Source organism: Nothobranchius furzeri, chromosome 12, assembly GCF_043380555.1.
Source record: "Nothobranchius furzeri strain GRZ-AD chromosome 12, NfurGRZ-RIMD1, whole genome shotgun sequence".
NCBI classification, from domain to species: Eukaryota; Metazoa; Chordata; class Actinopteri; order Cyprinodontiformes; family Nothobranchiidae; genus Nothobranchius; species Nothobranchius furzeri.
Genome location: NC_091752.1, coordinates 66,717,855 through 66,740,655, shown reverse-complemented (window position 1 = coordinate 66,740,655; position 22,801 = coordinate 66,717,855). Strand labels below are relative to the sequence as shown.

The 22,801-nt window shown below is 43.2% G+C and overlaps 1 protein-coding gene across 3 annotated transcripts in view; it reads left to right on the top strand.

The window, feature by feature from the left end:
- The window catches only part of grin2ba (glutamate receptor, ionotropic, N-methyl D-aspartate 2B, genome duplicate a), a 229,548-nt gene that overhangs the window by 182,072 nt on the left and 24,675 nt on the right, over window positions 1-22,801 (top strand). For all 3 annotated transcript variants that reach the window (XM_070542858.1, XM_070542857.1, XM_015945297.3), the window contains 5 exons: window positions 9,021-9,174; window positions 10,898-11,023; window positions 18,400-18,629; window positions 18,720-18,880; window positions 20,931-21,118. In XM_070542858.1, the coding sequence (XP_070398959.1) occupies window positions 9,021-9,174; window positions 10,898-11,023; window positions 18,400-18,629; window positions 18,720-18,880; window positions 20,931-21,118 (859 nt within the window). The remainder of the gene's footprint in view (window positions 1-9,020; window positions 9,175-10,897; window positions 11,024-18,399; window positions 18,630-18,719; window positions 18,881-20,930; window positions 21,119-22,801) is intronic.

Here is a 22,801-nt window from a genome sequence, read left to right as displayed (position 1 = left end):
ATCATAATGTACCAGTTCTTAGCCAATAGCGGTGGCAGATTTAAATTCAAATGCAGTGCAGAATTTTTCCCTGACTACGGCGCAACACTGACAGTTTTAGGCAGAAAATTTAAAATTTAACTAAGATGCACTGAAGTACCAAATTATTGACTACACGTGTCTGCAGCACAATTAGACACACATTTATATAGTTTATCAGCAAAAAAAAGTTGATTTGGGGGTGACTTGCTCTTTAAAGTGTTGTACTGATCCTTTAAAATTTAAAAAGAGAGTGAAAATATGGAAAATTTAATGTATTTTTTTCTTATTTGATCAAATTAAAAAGCCTAAATCTTTATTTAAGCCAGAAAAATAATGTAAAACCTTCTTTTGAGCTTAAAAAAATGTAGATTTAAACACCAAAATCTGCATGATATCAGTTAAAACATCTGCTTTCATCCCTTTAAGCCCAATAAACCATATACATAAGATGCAGATGAGCTGTCTGAACAGTGTAGTGTTAGTCTACAGATGTATTTTGGGTTTTTTATTATGATCAATAAGATGTGATGATTCTATATAAATATAGATTATCAACCTGATTGGTCTTTGAATGTTTAACAAGAAGAATTAAGATTCTTTGCTTATTCAGGGACCATAAACACACTTTGTATGAATTTCTTCTTCCAGCCCTTGGAGGGTGCAGATGCTTTTTTCCTCCTCTCTTCCATATCTTATCCTCAAGGCCTTTGTCTGTCTCTGTGTACTGGGTGCACGGCTGCTTCTGCATTTTTCTGGAAACTGGAAACTGAAATACACTTAAATGGCAGCTGGTCTCTCAACGCGATTGATAAAATCTTTTCAACGATGAGAACGGGAGAAGGGGCTCTCGGATGTCCTGCCGGGACAGACCCAGATGGACACATCATGGACTCCTGGAAACAGTGGAACTTGATTTGTCTATCTCAGCTGTCTGTGGAGGACTCTGAAGATGTGTGGATATTCGTGGTGACGGTGTTAGGTTTCCTGCTCATTGGCCTTGGAGGCTACCTGGCTTACCGGAAAATTAACGAGCTGTCGAGGAATATTGGCCTGCTTCCGGAGCTCAGAGATGGTTTGCACCGCGCTGTGAATTCACAGACTCAAATAATTGTCGAGATGTATCGTAAACTTGGGACTTTGGCCGAGATTCATTCATTGGCACAAAAGATGGATGCCATCAAGGAGAGAGTAGACGAATCAGCGCGGATTGGGATAGATTAACGTCCATTATTGGGATTCTGAGAGGTTGAGGACCAACAAACTGTAAACAGAGAGGAAATTATCTCTGTCTGGCCCCAAAACAGTTTCTAATCGGAATCTGGTGCCCTTGAGCCTGCAAGGCTACAACGAAAACTCCCCCCTCAGAAGATATGTGGAATGTGGCGTCGCTATGGCAACTCAACTCTCTCCTTTCCCAGCCTGGGCGGGACTGCAGGAAGGCCACTGAAGCATCCAGGGTCAATGCAACCCTCCAACTCTAAATGCTCCTCCCCCATCACACTGAGGTGACATGCGCTGCTTGTAGTGGCTGCAGGAACTGAAGTGGGGATAGTCCCAGCCCACCACCCCACCTAGTGGACACTTATGTTGTGTTGTCTGAAGTCTGTTGCATATCTGTCTGAGGTGTATTTTTTGCAAAGCAAAGCTGCTCTCCTGGTGGAGAATAACTCTGAAGTGCCTTTTTTTCCCTCCACCTGAACCAATCCTCATGTAACCCTCTTATCTCTATTAAGATAGCGCGACTCAGGGTTGCGAATGACCACAGTCACCAATTCTTGTCACGTGTCTTGCCCATGTATGCCTGATCTCTGAATTGTGTGTACTGAAACTCTAATTTCCCTCTGGGATTAATAAAGTGTCTTTGATGTGATTTGTCAAGTGTATAATTAAAATAAACTTGATTTTCTAGACTAATTATAACACGACAAGCTATGAATTCTGATGTGGTGATGGGTGATCATAACCTTTGTATCTGAAAGAAACTGTGAGTTCTGGGTGTAAAGAGTTTAGTCTGCTATAACTAGAGAGTTGATCGTTTATAGAACCACATCAGACGAAATCTCGCTGTGCCTACGTACCCTTTCGGAGACTCTCTTTTGGATCCGAGATGTCGGGGGGTCAGGTGACCCCAAGACACCGCTAAAACGGTCTGAATATTCTTTGTAGAACCGTTTTTATGTTTTAGAATTTGTGCTTTTATTTTTGGACCAAGCCTCCTCCGAATGTCCCTCTTTTAGAAATGCCAGAGCGCTTTGGCCCCAGGCAACAGGGAGTTCAGAACGGTTAAACAGTTCAGCGTCAGCGGTCCCTTCTCATACTTGAACCTGCAGCAGCCAGCTGTGCTTCTGTTGACCGATCTTTTGTTAATGAGGGAGGTGGCAAACGGATCAATAGCACCTTAAAGGTCCTTGGTCAGAAACATGCTGAGTGGCTCTTTGTGCGAATGCTCACACCAGTAACCTTCACAAGTCGTAGACAAGATCGCACAACCATTTTCATTTCTCTCCTCAGCAAAACTTTTTTTAGTGTTCAGCCTACATTAAAGTGACCAGTTTAATTCTGCGGTGTGTTTAGCGGGCAGTGAGCGCTAACTAAGTGTGGTCACCTGTAGTAAACTGTGTCAGCCTGGTGGAGAGAGCAGCCATGTCTACAGGTCCCTACAGGTGGGACACATGCTGACACAGCTAGAGAACGTGCAGAAGTTTAATGTATTCTGTATTTGGTCATGGAACGCGGGAACACCCCCTAACCATCAGTACGTCTAACTGAGGGGCTGAACTGTCAAGCCTAATTTATACTTCTCTGTCAGCTCCACGAGGGAGAGACACGCACGCACGGAGACATTTTGCCCTCATACTTCTCCATTTCCTCAGGAGTGTTGCAAAGCAATTCACCGCAAGGACACCAGAGGGCGTAGCGCTGTTCTGTGGTATCCTGTCATGTATCCGGTCCAAGATAGTGTGTTTATATTGTGTTTTTCTTTTGTATTTAAGAGATTTTTTTAACACGGACACATTTTTCCCTCATTCTCCTCCACCTCTTCATACACTCGCCACCTCTAAACCCAGGTCTCCCATCATTTGCGTCCACGAATAAAATTCTTGCTTGCTTTTCTCTCCTCCAGTCACGGGGGAATAAAACGTCATATTTTTAAAGTTTTTCCACGAGGTATTCTTTAAGCTGCTCCATGTCTGTCGCTAGTTATCCTCGCCTCTCTTTGTTTTTGAAGGCGCAATGGCGACGGTGTAGACGAAAGCAGCGTCCTGACCAATCACAAACTTGCGTTCTCTGTCTCGACGGAGGGATGTTTAGAAAAGAGAGCTCGACTCCGTCCGTCCTTGCGAGGGCTCTCCAGCAGACTCGCAAGGATGGATAATGGCGTAGCGTGCATCCGTCCTGACGCAGACAGAGAATTGTTTGAAAACACATGTAATGCTTCCCATTTCTTAAAAAGGAGCTTCACTGAGAAGTCATTTTTGACTTAATGGTTGACCACGAGCACATTTCTGGTGTTCAGAGGTGGTTTTGCAACAACAGGACTAATTTTCCTGCCTCTGGAATGTTGGTTCACTGCTGACACCTTCCAGCATCATGTTCAGAGACAAATCAGACAGGATAAGGACTCATTTCTACTAATACATTTATTTTACAACAGTATTTACTGTTAGAGCATCCTCTGGGCTCAGAATCTGCTGCTTGACTTGTCAAGTCTGCCATTTTACACAGTCCCAAACTCGCCTTGCTGAGCGGACGTTTTAGCGCTACGGTGCCCTCTAGTGGCTGGTAGATGTAGACATGAACACAGTGTCGAGTCCGACAGAATAAAATTTTGATAAGTTAAATATAGCTTTAAAAGGAGAAACTGTACATTCATTCTGCACACTTCTGAACACCCCGTGGAGGTGTTATTTTTTGAAATATAGCTTTTTATTAAAATGTTCCACATTCTAACTTTAATATTTTTGAAAATGATCAGTCACTTAGAGTGTTTCATGCAGGCTGAACTTGAAAAAAGTCTCCTACACCAATCTCCTGCATTAGCGTCTGAAAGAAAACAGACGGTGAAACTCTAGGATTAGAAAATCCTGACAGATCTACGTCACGCTGTCACTTAACGCTCATGGACTCACTCATCTTGACTCATGACGGGGAAGGCTGTTGTTGGTTTAGCGTCCAGGAAACAGCAGAGAACGTCTCAAATTAGCATTTAGCATGCTAACTGTTAGCGTTAGCAACTTCACCACACAGCAGAACTCCTCCAGGCCTGTGTTATTTGTGGAGATAAAACATCTACATCGCAGAGCAAACAGAGTCAGTGGTAGAGTTGTGTTGCTGTTAGCCAATCAGAGATGAGATGTCCAAATTTCAGGAAGCAAGACTCCAAACCCCATAGACATGAAAATGTTGATGCCCCATTGGGCACTGGAGAGCGTAACAGCATCGCCACCATATTGGATGGGTCTCTTCACTCTCCAAAGTCAACGCCGAGTGAGCCACTGTGCTCATATTTATGCAGCCTACAGTTGCAACAACCAGCGTACTTTTGAAAATAGATCATGTGAGATTACTGTTGACTTTTTTAAGCTACGTGATGGGATTTTATATTTTGTTTAATTACATGTATAATTTAATTATGCTGTACTAATTTTGAGATAAAGCTTGATAAAGTGTGATTTAGAGTTGGGTAAACACCTTCCTCAGCAGATGTGAATGCACTGGGGGCAAATGGAGACCCATCTAAGATGGCGGACGGCCACTACAACAGCTCCAATAGGCAGTGCCAGTCCACGTGGCATCTACGTATTTACGTCGGTGCCAAAACCTGCCGTCTGAAGCTAATCTTTCCTCCAGCTGACTTGTACCTTCTGATTCAGGCGCGTCTGGGCATATTTTTCCCCAGAGCACGCCTTACAGGGCATTCATTCCTGCTAGAGACCTCTGTAGATGCATTACAAATACGAGTAAAAGTAACCTTGTGGAGAAATGATGATGTGTGTACAATCTCACAGAAAATCACCAGATCTAAGTTTTGTGAATGGCTCCAGCTATCACCACATGAGGTTTGAGCTGAATATTTCTAAAGATAACAGCCGTTATTATTTTTGCTGAGAGTACTTAGCAGTAGCAGCCATTTTAAATGTGAGGCTCCATGATGGCACAGTTGATAGCGCTGTTGCCTCACTGCGAAAAGCTGATGGTTCATCCCTGTGCAGCTGTCCTACATGGCGTTAGGATGTGTGGGCTTCCTTAAGCTGCTCTGGTTTCCTATGTAGACGAATTCAAATTCTAATTTATATTAAAGAAGAACATAATAAAACAATGTAGACGTTAACTTAAAGTTCAACGAGAGAGCAGGTTCTAGAGTGGTTTCTGGGACGAGATGTCAAAGTTTTGACTTTATTAAAACTAAGATTATTATTATTCTTTATTATTAAAAGTTAATAATTTTATTACTAACAAATTAAACTAGACTGACTTTAAACACTACATGTATGGTGTAACTAAGGTGGATGAGACGGTGAATGGGATGACGTGTGATGTTGATCAGAACCAGCAAATCCGAAGAAGCGGTTAGTTCTGATGGGAACTGAAGACGATGTCTTCGCGTTAAGCTTTGGTTGGGAGATTCATAAACACATTCAACGCCATTTGTCGGTCTACGTACCCTTAGCGGAGGTCCCTGTTCAGATCAGGAGGTGTAACGGTCCAGCTTGACCTTATGGAGCCGGAGCCGGTAGAAGCAGCCACGGCAGCCGACCGCCTGTCTTGAGATACTTCTGGGTCATGACAATTTTATTGGCGCCTGGTGAGACCCAAGCCTGGGTCTTGATGGTTCAGCTTTTATTCTGAAAGGAACCGTTGTACCAGTTGGAACAACCACAAATTTTTCAGCTTGTCGTTGGTTCTTTTTGGTTGAAGAGGAGAGTGACGGATTGGCCACTCCAACAACTTCTCTGGAACGCTTTGAACTGGCGTCAGAGATGATGTGGGCATAGTTTTATACTTCGGATGTTTTGGTTTATGGTCGAATGAAAAGTTGAAGAGTTACCAAACACCATCAAAACCCCGCCTCCGTCAGATCTGTCAGATTCTGATTGGATCAGTGAAAGTAATGTGTCATAGTACCTTTATATTCTATAGGATTATAATAAAGTAATTAATATTTTGATTTCACAGATTGGTCACATCTTACCTATTGACTAACACTTTGAGAGAGTCCATTCTTCGTTCTTCTGTTGAGCTGAAAATAAGCAGGTTAGAAGGAATGCATGAGACCTTGAGACCATATCTCATGCAGATTAGTCCTGTGTCAGAGGAGGGAAAAACTGTCATTTCATTCTGTTACAATGTCTTCTAAGCGACTCTTGACTTTTATGACCACATTTTAGCTCAACCTCTGTAAAATTGACTGTGCTGTGGCCAGATGTGTCTTTGCTAAGATTGATTATTTAAGGTGGCCATCTTGAACTGGGCTGACTGGGCTGTAGATGGTCAACCAGTAGTGATTTTCTGAGAGTTTCATTCAAATCCTTCCAGTGGTTCCATGAGATGTTTCGCTAACAAGCAGGAAAAAGAGTGCTGGCCTCTAGCATCCTAATCTGAAATATTAAAGGCATCTTATTTTGAAATTCAGCCTTGGAGAGTCTCACACACACACACACACACACACACACACACACACACGAGCCAAGACACGTAAAAACACACAAACACAGATACTCGTTCAATCATTCTCAACAACACCCACATGGGTCACTTTCATAACACAAAGAGAACAAGTCGTAGGAGGGAGATGGAGAGAGTGAAATGGTGAAAGGGGAAGTGAGCACACTGCTGGATCTACTCGTTCTCTTCCCCGAGGAGGATGTTCGCACATTCAGGCATTCACGCACACACATACGTGCACACATTTGCATCCTTACTTATGTGCTGATGGAAGAAAAATGACTTTAATGTTCAGAATGAACACAAACAAACCCCTCACTAGCAGACAAACTGCAGGTCGCTGCCTGGAAAGGTCTGGTTTACAGGGAACGTGTTCTTTTCTTCCCTTTATGACTCAGACGCACACACACACACACACACACACACACACACACACACACACACAACTTATTACCTCGCAGAGACAATCTCGTCCCACTTTACCCCGAGATGCTTTAAGGCTAAGAAATTTGGGGCTAAATATACACGTGTGCTGAGGTTCTGATGGGGTGGTGGTGAAGGGGGGGTGGGGTGGGGGGTGCAGGTAGAGGGAGACTTTGGGCCGGTTATTTCAAGCTGCCATGACCCACTGTGATAACCCACTTTCTAACTCGCTCCTTCCATCTTTTCTCCGATTCCCTCCCCGAAGCCGTCATGAGGAAAGTGCGATGTCCTCCTGTTGCCTTTCGCCGTATTCTCTTTAATTGTTATGCCTCTCTTTGCTGAGCTTGATGCTTCTTCCTGTTTTGGTGTTATTTGCTGTTAGGCATCCGTTTGTGTCAAATCCAGCCTTCTTACTTTGGCAAAGGAAACCAAATCAAATCAATTCAAAGATACTTTATTAATCGCAGAGGGAAATTAGAGTTTCAGTACACACAATTCAGAGATCAGACATACATGGGCAAGACACATGACAAGAATTGGTGACTGTGGTCATTCGCAACCCTGAGTCACGCTACCTTAATAGAGATAAGAGGGTTACATGAGGATTGGTTCAGGTGGAGGGAAAAAAAGGCACTTCAGAGTTACCCTCCCACCAGGAGGGCAGCTTTGCTCTGCAAAAAACACCTCAGACAGATATGCAACAGACTTCAGACTACACAACATAAGTGTCCACAAAGTGGGGTGGTGGGTTGGGACTATCCCCACTTCAGTTCCTGCAGCCACGATAAGCAGCGCATGTCACCTCAGTGTGGATGGGGGAGGAGCATTGAGGGTTGGAGGGTTGCGGTGACCCTGGACGTTTCAGCGGCCTTCCCGCAGTCCCGCCCAGGCTGGGAAAGGAGGCAGAGTTGAGTTGCCTTAGCGACAGCACATTCCACATATCTTCTGAGGGGGGGAGTTTTCGTTGGAGCCTTGCAGGCTCAAGGGCGCCAGATTCCGATTACAAATTGTTTTGGGGCCAGACAGAGATAACTTCCTCTCTGTTGTACAGTCTGTTGGTCCTCAACCTCTCAGAATCCCAATAATGGCCTTGAGGATAAGATATGGAGGAGAGGAGGAAAAAAGTGTCTGCACCCGCCAAGAGCAGAAGTTTACACAGCTAACAAAGATGCCGTCTTGCTTTCTTTGATAATGAAAAAGAAGAAAATAACAGCATCATTACCACGTTTTTCACGTGTGGGAAGAAGTAGCAACGTTCACTCTTAGGCTGTTTTTACATGGGAAGTGGTGGGCATGGCGTTTATGTGCACTAACACACTAGTTTATGTGTGTTCACTAGTCACTGTAGGATGATCACTTCTAGGCCCTGACTTCATTTTAATTTCATTTATCTCAAAGTAGAGCTGCATGATGCCACGCTTTATCATCAACATCACAATAGACGTGTGGCAGATAGACAAGTCGCCAACAGTTCTCCTCTATTGTTAAAAGTACGTGATGCCCAACGGTTCACCAATCGCAAAACCCAACCGCTCACGTGAGCTAAAGTTGTTTTCTGGATTTTTGGGCTATTTGATGTGGCAGCCAACAATATACTGCACCGCAACTGGTTCGAGTTGCCAATGTGAGACTAGAAGGAGACACTTTTGATCTATCAGACAACATTTGCACGAGGGGGTGACCCTTCACCTGTTGGATCGTGTAAAATGTCGATCAAGAGCTACACATCAGGGTCGGTGCTGTAAGAGTTTGAAGGGTTGTTGGTCAACAAGATGGCAGAAAGGCAGCATAGGTTAAGGTGCTTTTCAAGTCATCTCTTAAATATCAATGTGATCATTTCCATACAGGCCTCCAACACCGGAGGAATAACAGGTGAATGATGGACACTGTTGTTTTCACCTCTTACCCAGGTGGTCTTCAAAAACGCCCACATGGCTGTCGGATCCTTGACCATCAACGAGGAGAGGTCGGAAGTCATCGACTTTTCTGTTCCTTTCATCGAGACGGGAATCAGCGTCATGGTTTCTAGAAGTAATGGCACAGTCTCGCCTTCAGCATTCTTAGGTGAGTGGTGAGGTCACCGCATGTCAGAAAGTTGATTAGGGTACAAGGACGGGTCAGAGGAGGGAGGACATTTCCACTCGTTTGTCTTGGAAGCTTTAACTCAGACTCTCAGGTGGACTACTTTGGAGAGGGCGGGATTAGAAAACCAGCAGTGGTTTTCACAAACAACTTAGTTTCTAGTCAAAGTTGATAGGTCTGGATGATTTTTGCCTCATTTTCAGATAAAAAGCGTTATTGTCTGAATGTCTCTTCACTTTGCATCATGGCCGTTACAAGAGAAAGCCACAAGGGAGCGCACACAAAAGTACAAATTATTTTGTTAAACAATAAAAAAGAAACAAAAATAGAAGCTAACATTCGTTTAATGTTAATATCGGTAAATATCGGGGCATTTTGATTCCTTCTGGCTTTATTTTCCACATTATGTTCTAAAAGTGCAAGTTCACTAAAAAAGCGTTTTTTACTTAAGCTATTTTTGAAATGTGATCAGTAACTTGGTTTAACATGCAAGCTAAACGTGATAATAGTCTCCTATGTCTACTTCTTGCGTTTACCGCTGATTGACAAGCCACGGGGAAATGCTCAGATTAGAAAAGCCAGTCAGATCTATGTCACACTGAAAATTAGCATTCATGGACAGGGAAGGCTGTTGTAGGTTTAGCATTCAGGAGAGAAGAGCACAGCTAGTAGAAGCCAACCGTTAGCATTAGCAGCCCCACCACACAGCAGAACTCCTCCAGGCTTGTGTTATTTGTGGAGATAAAACATCAACGTTGTAAAGCAAACAAAGTCAGTGGTAGAGTCGTGTTGCTGTTAGCCAATCAGAGGAGAGCTGTCCTCTGCTCACCTCTGCTCTGGCCAACTTCTACCTCAGACACAGGTGCGCCAGAGCTTTTTCCCGAAAGAGATTGACGCACAAGTTCATAATTTATTCTAGAGACCACTGCAGAAGTGTTGAAGAACATGAGTGAACTTGGTCTTTATGGATAGTTATTATGCAATCGCTGGACACAAAACCCACAGGCTCCCAAGGAACTGGATATGATTATTATGCAAATTTTTAAAACAAATATTTCATATTTATTTGGGATTTTCAGAGTAAAATAGCTGAATTCCATTAATTTTTTTATTGGACACGTAATTAATGTTTCCCCTCCATAAAGTCAGCAGAAGAAAGACCAGAACTCGTTTTGTAAAAGTGGTCTGACTCAAACACGTACATTTGTTTTGGTCACATTTAGATGTTTTTTCCTCCAGACTAACAGCCTGATGAATAAACTCTGCTAGTTCAGGTTGACCTTTGTTTGTCCTTTCTTAGAAGCTGAAATGAATGTGATGTAAGGTTGTGAAAGCAGCACTTGTGTACATTTTCACTGTAAAAACTCACTTCTGGCTGTAAGATAATAGAATAAGTGCTCGTTTTCCCTCTTTTTGCTCCCTGTCTCTTTGCCCTAATATGTTTCCCTCTCACTCCATTTCTCTGATGCTGCCTGCCTCTTCTCAATCTGACACGCCACATTTGCATATGTCTCTTGCCCTGACTTCCTTTTCTCCTACTCTCTGCCGCCCTTGCTTGAGGGAAACTGCTCCTCCCTCTACACGTGTCTCTTTCTCCCCCATCTTCTCCCTCTCTTTCTGCTTCTATGTCTCACACTTCCTCCTCCAATCCCTCTTATCCCTTCATCATTCCCTCTCCTCTCGTTGCCCCTGTCTCACCCTCCAGAGCCCTTTAGTGCAGATGTGTGGGTGATGATGTTCGTGATGCTGCTGCTGGTGTCGGCAGTGGCGGTGTTCGTGTTTGAGTACTTCAGCCCTGTGGGCTACAACCGCTGTCTGGCTGATGGCAGAGGTGAGAGGCCTAAAAACACAGCGACACACAAAAACACAACAACACACAAAAACACAGTGACACACAAAAACACAACAACACAAGAAAACACAACGACACAAGAAAGCACAACAACACACGAAAACAGTGACACACAAAAACAGCAACACACGAAAACAACGACACACAAAAACAGCAACACACTAAAAAGCAGCAACAAACAAAAGTGTGCAACACACAAAAACACAGGGACACACAAAATCAGTGACACACAAAAATGGCAACACACGAAAACAACGACACACAAAAACAGCAACACACTAAAAAACAGCAACACACAAAGACACAACGACACACGAAAACACAGCAACACACAAAAGTCTGCAACACACAAAAACACAGCGACACACAAAAGTCTGCAACACACAAAAACACAGCGACACATGAAAGCACAGCGACACACAATAACAGCAACACACGAAAACAACACATGAAAACAGCAACACACTAAAAAAACAACAACACACAAAAGTCTGCAACACACAAAAACACAGCAGCACACGAAAACACAGTGACAGACGAAAACACAGCGACACACAAAACGGCAACACACTAAAAAACAGCAACACACAAAAGTCTGCAACCCACAAAAACACAGCGACACACGAAAACACAGCGACACACGAAAACACAGCGACACACAAAAACAGCAACACACAAAAACAATGACACACGAACACAGCAACACACTAAAAACAGCGACACACGAAAACACAGCTACACACGAATACTCGACACATGAAAACACAAAGACACACAAAAACACATATCTCAGAATTCTGAGAAATTTTTCTAAATTCTGAGATAAAAGTCAGAATTCTGAGGAAAAATATCAGATTTCTGAGATTAAAGACAGAATTCTCACTTTGATCTCAGAAGTCTGACTTTTTTCTTCAGTATTTTGACTTTTTCTGTTGTTATGAGACTTAACCATTCTATTACGATTCTATTTATACAGCACATTTTAAAACAGCATGTTTGCTGGCCAAAGTGCTGAGCAGGTTATCAAAACAATTAAAATAGGATTCACAAAGCAAAATGCATTAAAATCTTCATTCAGGACATGTGGCCAAATGCAGTAACATCAACATTCAAAAGCAAGATAAAAGAAATGGGCCTAAAAAAGGTCTTAAAGCATGGAAGTGAAGGGGCTTGCCGCAGTGTTGTTTGTTTACTAATAAAGGAAATATTATAAATAAAGGAAAACATTGAATTCTTTGGATTAAGGCCAATTAAAATCATTCATAGGGCCACAAATGGCCTGCAAGCCACCTTTTGGACAGCCAAGCCCTAGAGACTCTGAAACCGAACACTAGCTGAACTCAGTTGACTAGTTTTATTGTTTTGTTTATGCTTTTATTGTTGTTTTTGATTAGATTAGTTTTTTCATTGCAAGGTGAGGTTTAGTGTCGTAAAAGTTCCCTAAGAGTAAAATTCTATAATAATAATAATAATAATAACTTATTTTGTTTCTTTGATTTAAAATAAAAACATGCAGATTTATTGGCGTTTTTTAATCAACAATCACGCCTGACCAGTTTTGAAAAGATTTTAAAAAGACTTGCCATTTCTTTAAGGTTTCTATAACTTCAACATTTGAAGAGGATGTTTAAAAAGTTCTTACTGATGAAGACCTGACATGGAAATCCCGTATTAGTTACATAAAAGGTATAATTGCCAAATCCTTAGGAGTATTACATAGAGTCGAGTTTTTACTGACTAATTCTGGTTTGTTGGCATTGTACAATTCACCGATTGTTCCATACTTGACTTATTGTGTAGAAATCTGGGGAGCAACTTACAAAAACTATACACAACCCTTATTTATTTTACAGAAAAGAGCTCTGAGAATCATCAGTTATAGTGGCTGTAGAGGTCCATCAAACCTCTTGTTTATTAAATTTAATGATTTAAAAGACTGAAAAATCACACAAACATGTATAAAGCCAGTTTAGGTACTCTGCCAACAAACATTCAGAGGATATTTGAAAAGAGAACTAGTAATTACACGCTGAAAGAAACTGATGTGTTTACAAAACCTAGATTTAGAACTAAAATTAAGGAGTGGAATATATCTGTAAATGTGTTAAATTATGGAATAACCTTAAAAGGAAATTAAAAATACTCTGTCATTTAATATATTCAGAAATATACCAAACTGAGTGTACTAAATAATTATGAAAATGTAAATTAAATCAATGATCATGATCGCTCTGGAATTTAGAACAGGAAAAGATTTAAAATGAATCTGTGTGTGTGTGTGTGTGTGTGTGTGTGTGTCTGACAAATGGAAATTGTATATAAATGGATTATTTCTTCTGGAAAAGGGGGCAGAATTTGTAAGATGTTTTTCTTCATTCTGCTCCTTTTCGTTCAAATTTGATTTTGTGTTATGTGTTTCTTATTGTTTATATGTTTTATTTGTTTTTATTTTGAATGAAATAAAAAAGAGAAAAAAAATTCCCTTTAGCAACTGGAAACTGCAGAACTCCGTACATCCTTGCATGTCTGCACAAAGGAAACATGCTAATGCTTTAAATTAGTTAACATAATTAAAGCCAACAGATATCTGTCCATCAAATCCTAGCTTTGACAGAAAACAGGGATTAAAGAAAGGATGAAAATGGTTGAAAATAGTTGTTGGGAGCCTGAATCGGACTCATTTTCTCCGTCAGACAAAGAGAGTTGGGTGAGTAATGTTCCAACCAGTCATTTGCTCCAAGCAGTCAAGTGCAAGTACAGATGCTTTGCAGATGGAGCTCTCTCTCTCTCTGTGTGTAGCAATACGAGCGAGGCTTGTGTTGCACAATTTGTCTTTTGCTGTACAGACACAGAAATACACTGCAGGCCGCCTCCACAGAAAAACCAGCCGCCCTCACTGACCCAATGCCTGTTTCTTCCCCCTCCTCCTCTTCCTCACCACTCAGCTTCGTGGAGATTTATCTACGTGTAAAAGTTCATCTGCTTTCTTCATTCTGGACACATCATTTGCATTAATTTCCATTTTTGCGTTCAATCATGTGCTAACTGACACCAGGAGGCTGGTGTTGTCTTAGATCTACCATCTGAAAAGACGAGAGGGGAAAAGAGAGAATCAGTGTCTCCCTCTGATGTGTCTATGTATAGACAATTGTTATCTTTTTTCACTCTTCTCATCCTTCATCTTCTGGAGGAGATGAACTGCTCCCTAAAGCGCTGTTCTCTTCTGCGAGGATCACCGTGGGAGTTTGGGATCATGAAGAGAGCAGATCGAAGTTTGTTGTTAAAGAATTCGACTCCATGATGTATCAATGACCGTAGCGCTGAGCTGCAGGATTCAGCCAGACACACACACACACACACACACACACACACGCACGCACACACGCACACACACACACACGCACACACACACACACACACACACACACACACACACACACACACACACACACACACACGCACGCACACACACAGACACACACACGCACGCACACACACAGACACACACACGCACGCACACACACACACACACACACGCACACACACACGCACACACACGCACGCGCACACACACACGCACACACACGCACGCACACACACCGACACACACACGCACGCACACACACACACACACACGCGCGCGCGCGCGCGCACACACCAGATCTTCTATCGTTAGGTTCTATGGAACACATAAAACCTCACCTGTTGCAGCCGCAAACAAAACGTTGCAGGTAAATAAAACCTTTCTGTGTTTCAAAAAGAACTAAAAGATGTAATTAGAGATTTGATCTGACCAGATTGATAAGCTAATGGCTAGTCCCGATGGAATTGAGACAAATCTCAAACATCTCATGGCTGCCGATGGGAATTGAAATTTAAAAGCTTTTCTTCTTCCGCCTCTTGGAGAGTACAGACACTTTTTTCTCCTCTCCTCTCCCCTGCTCCTCCCAACGCTCTCTTTCCTGTCTGCCTGTGCACTGCACTTCTCTGCATTTTTTCTGGAAACTGGAAATTATTGAAAATGGATCTGGTCAGCTGGTCTCTCAACGCAATTGACAAAATCTTTTGAACAACGATGAGAATGGGAGAAGGGGCTCCCTGGTGCCCCTCTGGGACAGAGCCGGCTGGGCATATCATGGACTCCTGGAAACAGTGGAACCTGATCTGCCTCTCTCAGCTGTCTGTAGAGGATTCTGAAGATGTTTGGATATTCGTCGTTTTGATGTCGGGATTCCTGCAGTTTGGCCTGAGCGGTTACCTGGCTTACCAGAAAATTAACGAGCTTTCGAGGAATATTGGCTCAATCCCGGAGCTCAGGGATGGAATGCACCGCGCTGTGAACTCACAAACTCATATAATCGTCGAGATGAGTCGTAAGCTTGGAACTTTGGCTGAGATTCAGGCTCTGGCACAGAAGGTTGATTCGATCAAGGAGAGAGTTGACGGATCAGCACAGATCGGAATAGATTGATAACGCCATTATTGGACCTGGATGGGTTGGAGATCAACAGAACTTTAAGACAGAGAGAAAATTATCTCTGTCTTTACCCAAAACAATTCTTATCTGAATCTGGTGCCCTTGAGCCTGTGAGGCTGAAGTAAAAACTCCCCTCAGAAGAAATGTGGAATGATGCCGTCGCTATGGAAACCCTTTCTCCCTATCCCAGCCTGGGCGGGACTGTGACCGATGAAGGCCGTGGAACCGTATCTAGGAGTCAATGTGCTCTCTAACCCATTATCTCCCTCCCCCGTCCAAACGGAGGTGATGAGCGCTGCTCTTGCAGCTGCACTCTCTGAAGTGAGGCGAGTCCCAACCCTACCTCCCCACCTAGTGGACACTTATGTTGTGTATCGTCTGAAGTCTGTGTGCATATCTGTCTGAGGTGTTTTTTTGCATAGCAAAGCTACCCTCTCTGTCGGGGGTAACTCCGAAGTGTCTTTTTTTCCATCCCCCTGACTATCCTCACATAAACCCTCTTGATCTGAAACGGTAGCGCGACTCGTGTTGTGAATGACCACAGTCACCCAATTCTTGTCATGTGCATGTATGTATGTCTGATCTTGGAATTGTGTGTACTGAAACAACTGAATTTTCCTCTGGGATTAATAAAGTATTTTTTAATTGAATTACAGCAGAAATATTATGGGATTCCAGATGGAAGGGTAACCGCTACAGTTAGCTAGCTCTGCAGCTAATGTCCACAGCAAATAATCATAGGGTTCTGTTTTATCCCCAGCTGATGGTCATGTGAAGGTGTATAACGGGATCCCCGGAGTCTAGACGTCAGTCTGAATCCAACCTGTTAATTTAAAATGCATTAAAATAATAAATGTATGTTTACTGCGTTCAAAGTACATTTTTATACATTTTCAAGACTTTTTTTTACAACCTTCTGTAACATTAATGCTTTATTGCATCTGTAGCTATTAAACACTTATGTTTTTTGATTCAAACAGAAATAAATATACATTGCATTTAAAACTTTAACCAAAGGGAAATTATATTCTAATCTGCCAAAGTAAATGATTAAAGACTATAAATGATCAACGATCCGCACTTGTATAGCGCCTCTCAGAGTAAGGACTCCAAAGCGCTTTACACTACAGTGTATCATTCATCCATTCACACACACATTCACACACTGATGGTGATGAGCTACGATGTAGCCACAGCTGCCCTGGGGTGCACTGACAGAGGCGAGACTGCCGAGCACAGGCGCCACCGGTCCCTCCGACCACCACCAGCAGGCAAGGTGGGTTAAGTGTCTTGCCCAAGGACACAACAGCAGAATTCTCTGTCCAGAGCCGGGATGGAACCTGCAACCTTCCGATTACCGGACAATCCGCTCAACCTGTTGAGCTAATGCTCATGGCATCCTTCATGTCAAGTCAAGCTGTTAAGAATACACAAATATACCCATTTTTGCTGGTAATGTTTTGCTTTGCTCCAGTTCCCTAGAAATAATCAGAATGTTATGTCATTGATAGCCCGTCTGTAGTTGGATCGTACCTAAAATGACATGGTATGGAACCCAAAGCAAACAGCTGGTTTCAAAGAAGAAAAAATATTCAATACATAGTCAACGTGAATCTATTTTTGACAGATTAACATATTTTAAAGCAAAAGGCTTTACAAAATCAATGAATTAATATTTGAAGCTACAATAGTAAATATGGAAAACAAATTAGCTTAAAACATGTTTTTCCAACACATTCTCACACCCAAGGCGTCAAAATATGATGCGTGTGACCAAGCCTCAATATATGACGATTCGGGATGCCCCAGTGGATCAAGAGACGACGATCAGGGACACGCTGGGCCACGTGGCTCTGCTGGCATCACTGTTTGACGCGCACGGTCACACGGACATTATTCGACTACTTAACCTTCCCCTCACCCAAATCCTAACCTTAAGGTCCATAAACTGTGACCTTAAGGTTAAGATTGGGGTGAGGGGAAGGTTAAGTAGTTCACAAGTAGTTCTAATGTCCATCTCACCACCGGCGTCAGATATCGATGCTCTGGGACGCTGCGTCAGCTGTTTGTCCTTGATCGTCTTCTCCTGACGTGCTGGGGCGTCCCGAATCGTCATATATTGAGGCTTGGTCACACGCGTCATATTTTGACGCCTTGGGTGCGAGAATGTGTTGGTTTTTCTTGCCTCCTAACAACATTCTAACATTGCATAGCTATAAATTTATTGTGGAGATTAATAAATAAATAAATAAATAAAGTGGTTCTCTTGCATTTGTCTAGAAACCTCCACCAATAACACATTTCAGACCAAAAGCAACTATCGGACCATCCGATTGCCAGGCTCACCAAACTTCCACACTTCTTCCACTCATCACACACTTACGTGTTTAGCAACAGAACACCACTGGTGTGAGAAGTTCTCTTAAACTGAACTTAAAGGGATATTAGAATCAGAAGGCTTGAGGTAAAGTTAGGATACAGAACATGGTGTAGAAACATGTCTGCAGCTTGGTGAAGGCTGACTTACTCATTCTGGGTTTGTGCAACAGATAAGATGATTGTTCATGATATTCCCTAAGAAACCCACTTGAACCCTTCCACTGTCCTAATGGGTGTGACCCCACGAGGAAAGTTGACCATTGAGCAGGGTTGATGGTTTATCCCTTGGGTCCATGTGGCAGGGGTGAGGAGTGAGCACCACCTCACCCCTGACACGTGGACCTCAAGGGATAAACCATCAATCCTGCTCAATGGTCAGCTTTCCTCGCGGGGTCACCCATAAAGACAGTGGGAGGGTTAAAAGTCCTGAACTGTCTCTTTAGTGTCTTGGTTTACATTGGATGTGACGTTTACTTGACATTATTTAACTCTGTTTCAGAGCCTCACGGTCCGTCTTTCACCATCGGTAAGGCCATCTGGCTGTTGTGGGGTCTGGTGTTTAACAACTCCGTACCCGTTCAGAACCCTAAAGGCACCACCAGTAAAATCATGGTGTCGGTGTGGGCCTTCTTTGCTGTCATCTTCCTGGCCTCCTACACTGCCAACCTGGCTGCTTTCATGATCCAGGAGGAATACGTGGACCAGGTCACGGGTCTGTCTGACAAAAAGGTAAGGTGGAAGCGTTCGCCTATGCTTAAGAAAGGTAACTCAGTAGATTACCTTCCCCCGTTGTTTCTGTTCTCTTTTTGTTGTGATTAGTTCCAAAGCCCCAACGATTTCTCACCTCCGTTTCGGTTTGGTACGGTCCCCAATGGGAGCACCGAGAGAAACATCAGGAACAACTATCCAGAAATGCACTCCTACATGACAAAGTTTCATCAAAGGAACGTCACCGACGCTCTGCAGAGTCTGAAGGCTGGGTAAGGACAGACCTTCACACAAACTGGCACATTTAGTGTTACTTTAGAGAACACTTTAAAACCAATGAAAAAGCTTTTTTCTGTCAAAACGAGGAACCTGAGAGCGCATTACCGGCTTCCACTTTGGGAAATGAAATCCTGAGACCATGTAGGCAATTTCAAGTCCATGCACAGCTCTGTTGTATTGAGAACTCTGAGTTCAAGTGGTTGGAGGACTCAAAGAAATTCAATTCCACACATATAAGGAGGTTGATGTTGAATCTTCTCTGTTGGTTTGCGGTGTTTGCCTGGCCACGACCCATTGAATAACCTCAGTTGTGGGTTGAATCTTTGGTTGTCTTTCAAGCTCCCTGCACACACCTGCACAGCATAGGACTAATCAGAGCAACAAACAACGTGACGCATTCATCGCTATCGACATCAGACAACGGGGCAGTCCATCATACTTTGTGGAAGAAGAAGCAAATCTGCCCTTTTTCAAAATAAATGACTTAAGTTCCTCTTTCTGCTAGTGCATGTGTCAAAGAAAAGCTCAAGCCTCAATTGTCCAAAGTTGATGCCAAAGACGTTTCAAACAAGCGCTGTTCCTGAGCCGATGCCATCTTCGTAGTTTTTCTCTGTCACTACTCTGGCGCTAAGCCCGCCCAACAAATGTAGAGTGAGACAAAAAGCAGTGGACCTCCAGTGGTAGACCTGCTGAGGCTACAGTGGAACGCATCTAGACCGACCAGCGGAGCCAAATCTTTTGCTGTGGTTTGTCTAGATTTCTAGGCTATTCTAGTGTGGTACGCTGCTTCTATTTTAGTTTTCTGTGGTGCAGCTTTGTTACCTCACAGCAAGAGGGTTGCAGGTTAGAATCCTGGCATCAGCCTTTATGCGTAGAGTTGGGAGCTTCTCCCCATGCATGTGTAGGTTTTCTGCAGGAACTCTAGTTTCGTCCTGCAGACCTAAAGCATGCTGTAATGGTTAACTCTAATGTCCAAGGTTTTTTCTTAAATAGGGGGATTTGAGAGAAAACCTTTAGACTCTCAAGTCCTACAACACTGGCAGACATATTGGCAGAAAAAAAAGATAAATACCAGTATTTTGATAGAAAAGCTGTAGAAAGAGAGGTCAAAGGATTATAAGTCAAAGGACACTAGCCTAGAATCTAGACCATCTTTTGCCGAAGCAAAATAATTTTTCTTTGCATGTCGTTAGGGTTAGGGTTAGGGTTAGGGTAAGGGTTAGGGTTAGCTACGCTCCATTGGAACCTTCACAGCCTCAACCAGTGTCATGATTGGTCAATCACAGTGTCTTCTTCCATGATGTATGACAGACTGCCCCACTGACTGACTGACAGCGGTCGGTTTGTTTGGTGGACCAATCACAGCACACTGAAAAACAAATATAGCAACGGCTCAACTTAAATGGTTTTGGCATTACCTTTGGACGATTTAGACTCAGGCTTTTCTTTGAGTCAAGAGCAGATTGACTTCATTTTAAAAAAGGACATACTGGCGTCTTCTTTGATGGAGTATGGCGGACTGCCTTGTACCGACACACATTGTGGTCACATTATTTGTTATCCAATAGCATGTGGGGACAGTTTGAAAGTCAGCTGTAGATCCTGCCCCACAGCTCAGAGCCGTCAATGGACCGTGGCCAGACTATATAGTCACATTTATAGGATGGCCTGCCAGGCTAAAAGTACACTGCTGTGCTGCTTGGTCTGGTACATTTATTGTCTCGGTGCACTCATATGTTCAGGCAGGCACCAAATACAAATCAGTTCTAAGTCCTGCCTTTATCTCTTACTTTGTGTGAGCACGTAGCAGCTAAATAACCCCAGTAATACTTCCACTCCCCCTCCTCGGTTCTCACCCGTCTGCATGCCAGCTCCGGCCTTTGGCAAACCGAGTGGAAGTCTATTATTCTTATCAGTGGCTTAGTGTTATTTAGCAGGTTAATTGGAATGTTGTAGCTGTGGTGCCTGACTCCTAAGTGCTAATTATTTGTAACCCGTCTTTCTCCCTCCTCCGCCTCTCCCTCTCTTCTATTCTTCTTTTAGGAAATTAGATGCCTTCATTTACGATGCAGCTGTTCTGAACTACATGGCCGGCAGGGACGAGGGTTGTAAGCTGGTGACCATTGGCAGCGGCTACATCTTTGCCACCACCGGCTACGGTATAGCCATCCAGAAGGAGTCGCTCTGGAAGAGACATGTGGACCTGGCCATCCTGCAGCTTTTTGGAGATGGTGAGGAAGGTTTTATTCAAATCCAAGCTCACCCCCTCACGCTTACAGCTGAACTGGAGCGATTAGCTGTTGGATTGCATGAAAGTGCATCGGATATGACAGAAGTTTATCAACAGCGGCTGGTAAACTTGAAAAAGAACTTGAAGAGTTAAAGAGGGACTGCACACCATCAGAAAACTTAACTCCACCCCTAGCCAAGATTTGAAACATGCTATGAAAGTGGGCGCTGCCAGGAGGCAGGGCTTGGCATGGCCAAGTGTGGGGAATTTCCATCCTGGGAGGGAGGGGGAGCGGGGGGAGACTGTACCGATGAGGTGAAATAGTTCCAGCCCCAGTCGATCACAAATTCAAAATGCAGTTGCCACAGTTCAACCCACAGGGGGCAGCACTGAGACGTTTTTAGACCTAGATTCTAGATTTAATCAAGTTTACACAAACATGTCAAAAAATGCACAGAAACGGAAAGAATGCATTTCTAAAGACCCAATTATACAGTTTCTAAGCAAAAAATGTTATTTTGGGGTTTAGTTACTCTTTAAGCTGGTGATCAACTGTTTACTCCAAAACTTTGTCAATAAACTCAGTTCATCTGACCTTCATATTGCTCCTTTTAATCTCATTTTTTAAATGTAGACACATTATCACCAGGCATGTAGCCATGCATGCATTGATATTTGGATGTAACTCTACTGTAATTGTGTTTCACGTTAGCCAGCCACACATGCGGTTGTGTCCTAGTTCAGAGCCTGCATCCTTCAAAGACCGGGTTACTCAGTCTACCGAGGCTGTACCAGATACTGGTTCCTTCATTGACCAGGAAGAGTTGTCAAATTGGATGGTCTTGCCTACATATTCATTCTCATCTGCATGAAAATATTAGCAAAAAGTTGTCATGACAACCCTACCATGTAGACCCCTTGATGACCTCATGCCCCAGCCTCTGTCGTCACTAGAGGTGTGTCGATTCACCATTTAATCAACAAAGCATGATGCTGATGGCATGATGAGTCTATAGTTCAAGCATGCAGTTGACCAGACAGTTGTGCTTGGGTCTCCCATCATGGATGGACTCCAATATGCTGCTACCACAATGATGAACATTACTGCAGGAGTTGCGCTCATGCTCAGGACAACCGTCAACCATCACTCTCTGTTGCCACGTGGAACGAAGAGCTCAGCATGTTCTTCATATTCCTCTGAAGATCTGTCCTTGCATCAGACAGGGCATCCACGGGTCCTTAAAAAGTCTTAAATTAGCTTTTCCAAATTTAAGGCCTTAAAAATCCTTACAAATGACATTTCTAGTTATTGTTCAACATTTTTTGTGTACGATGTTGACATAAGCGGAACCGTACAGTTGGTTTTCTTTGGTGTGTTCTTGCCTTGTTGAGTTTCAAATTCCATTCTTTTTAAAACACAGAAAAGGTTTATTTACCTGCAACGTTTCGTTTGCGGCTGCAAACATCATCAGGCTGACGCCGATGGTGGCGTCACTTATTTCGTTTATCCGCGGGCAGCAGTTACAGTTGGTTGTGAAAGGGGGCTATTTTTAGATGAACACATTAGCTGGTTAAGCTAGTGGGAGCTTGCGCCATGGGGAAGTGCAAATTTAATGGTAACTGGATGGCTAATCCCACGTTCGCGACGTGGTTAGCTCCGGTTCCAGGCAATAGCTGGAAATTA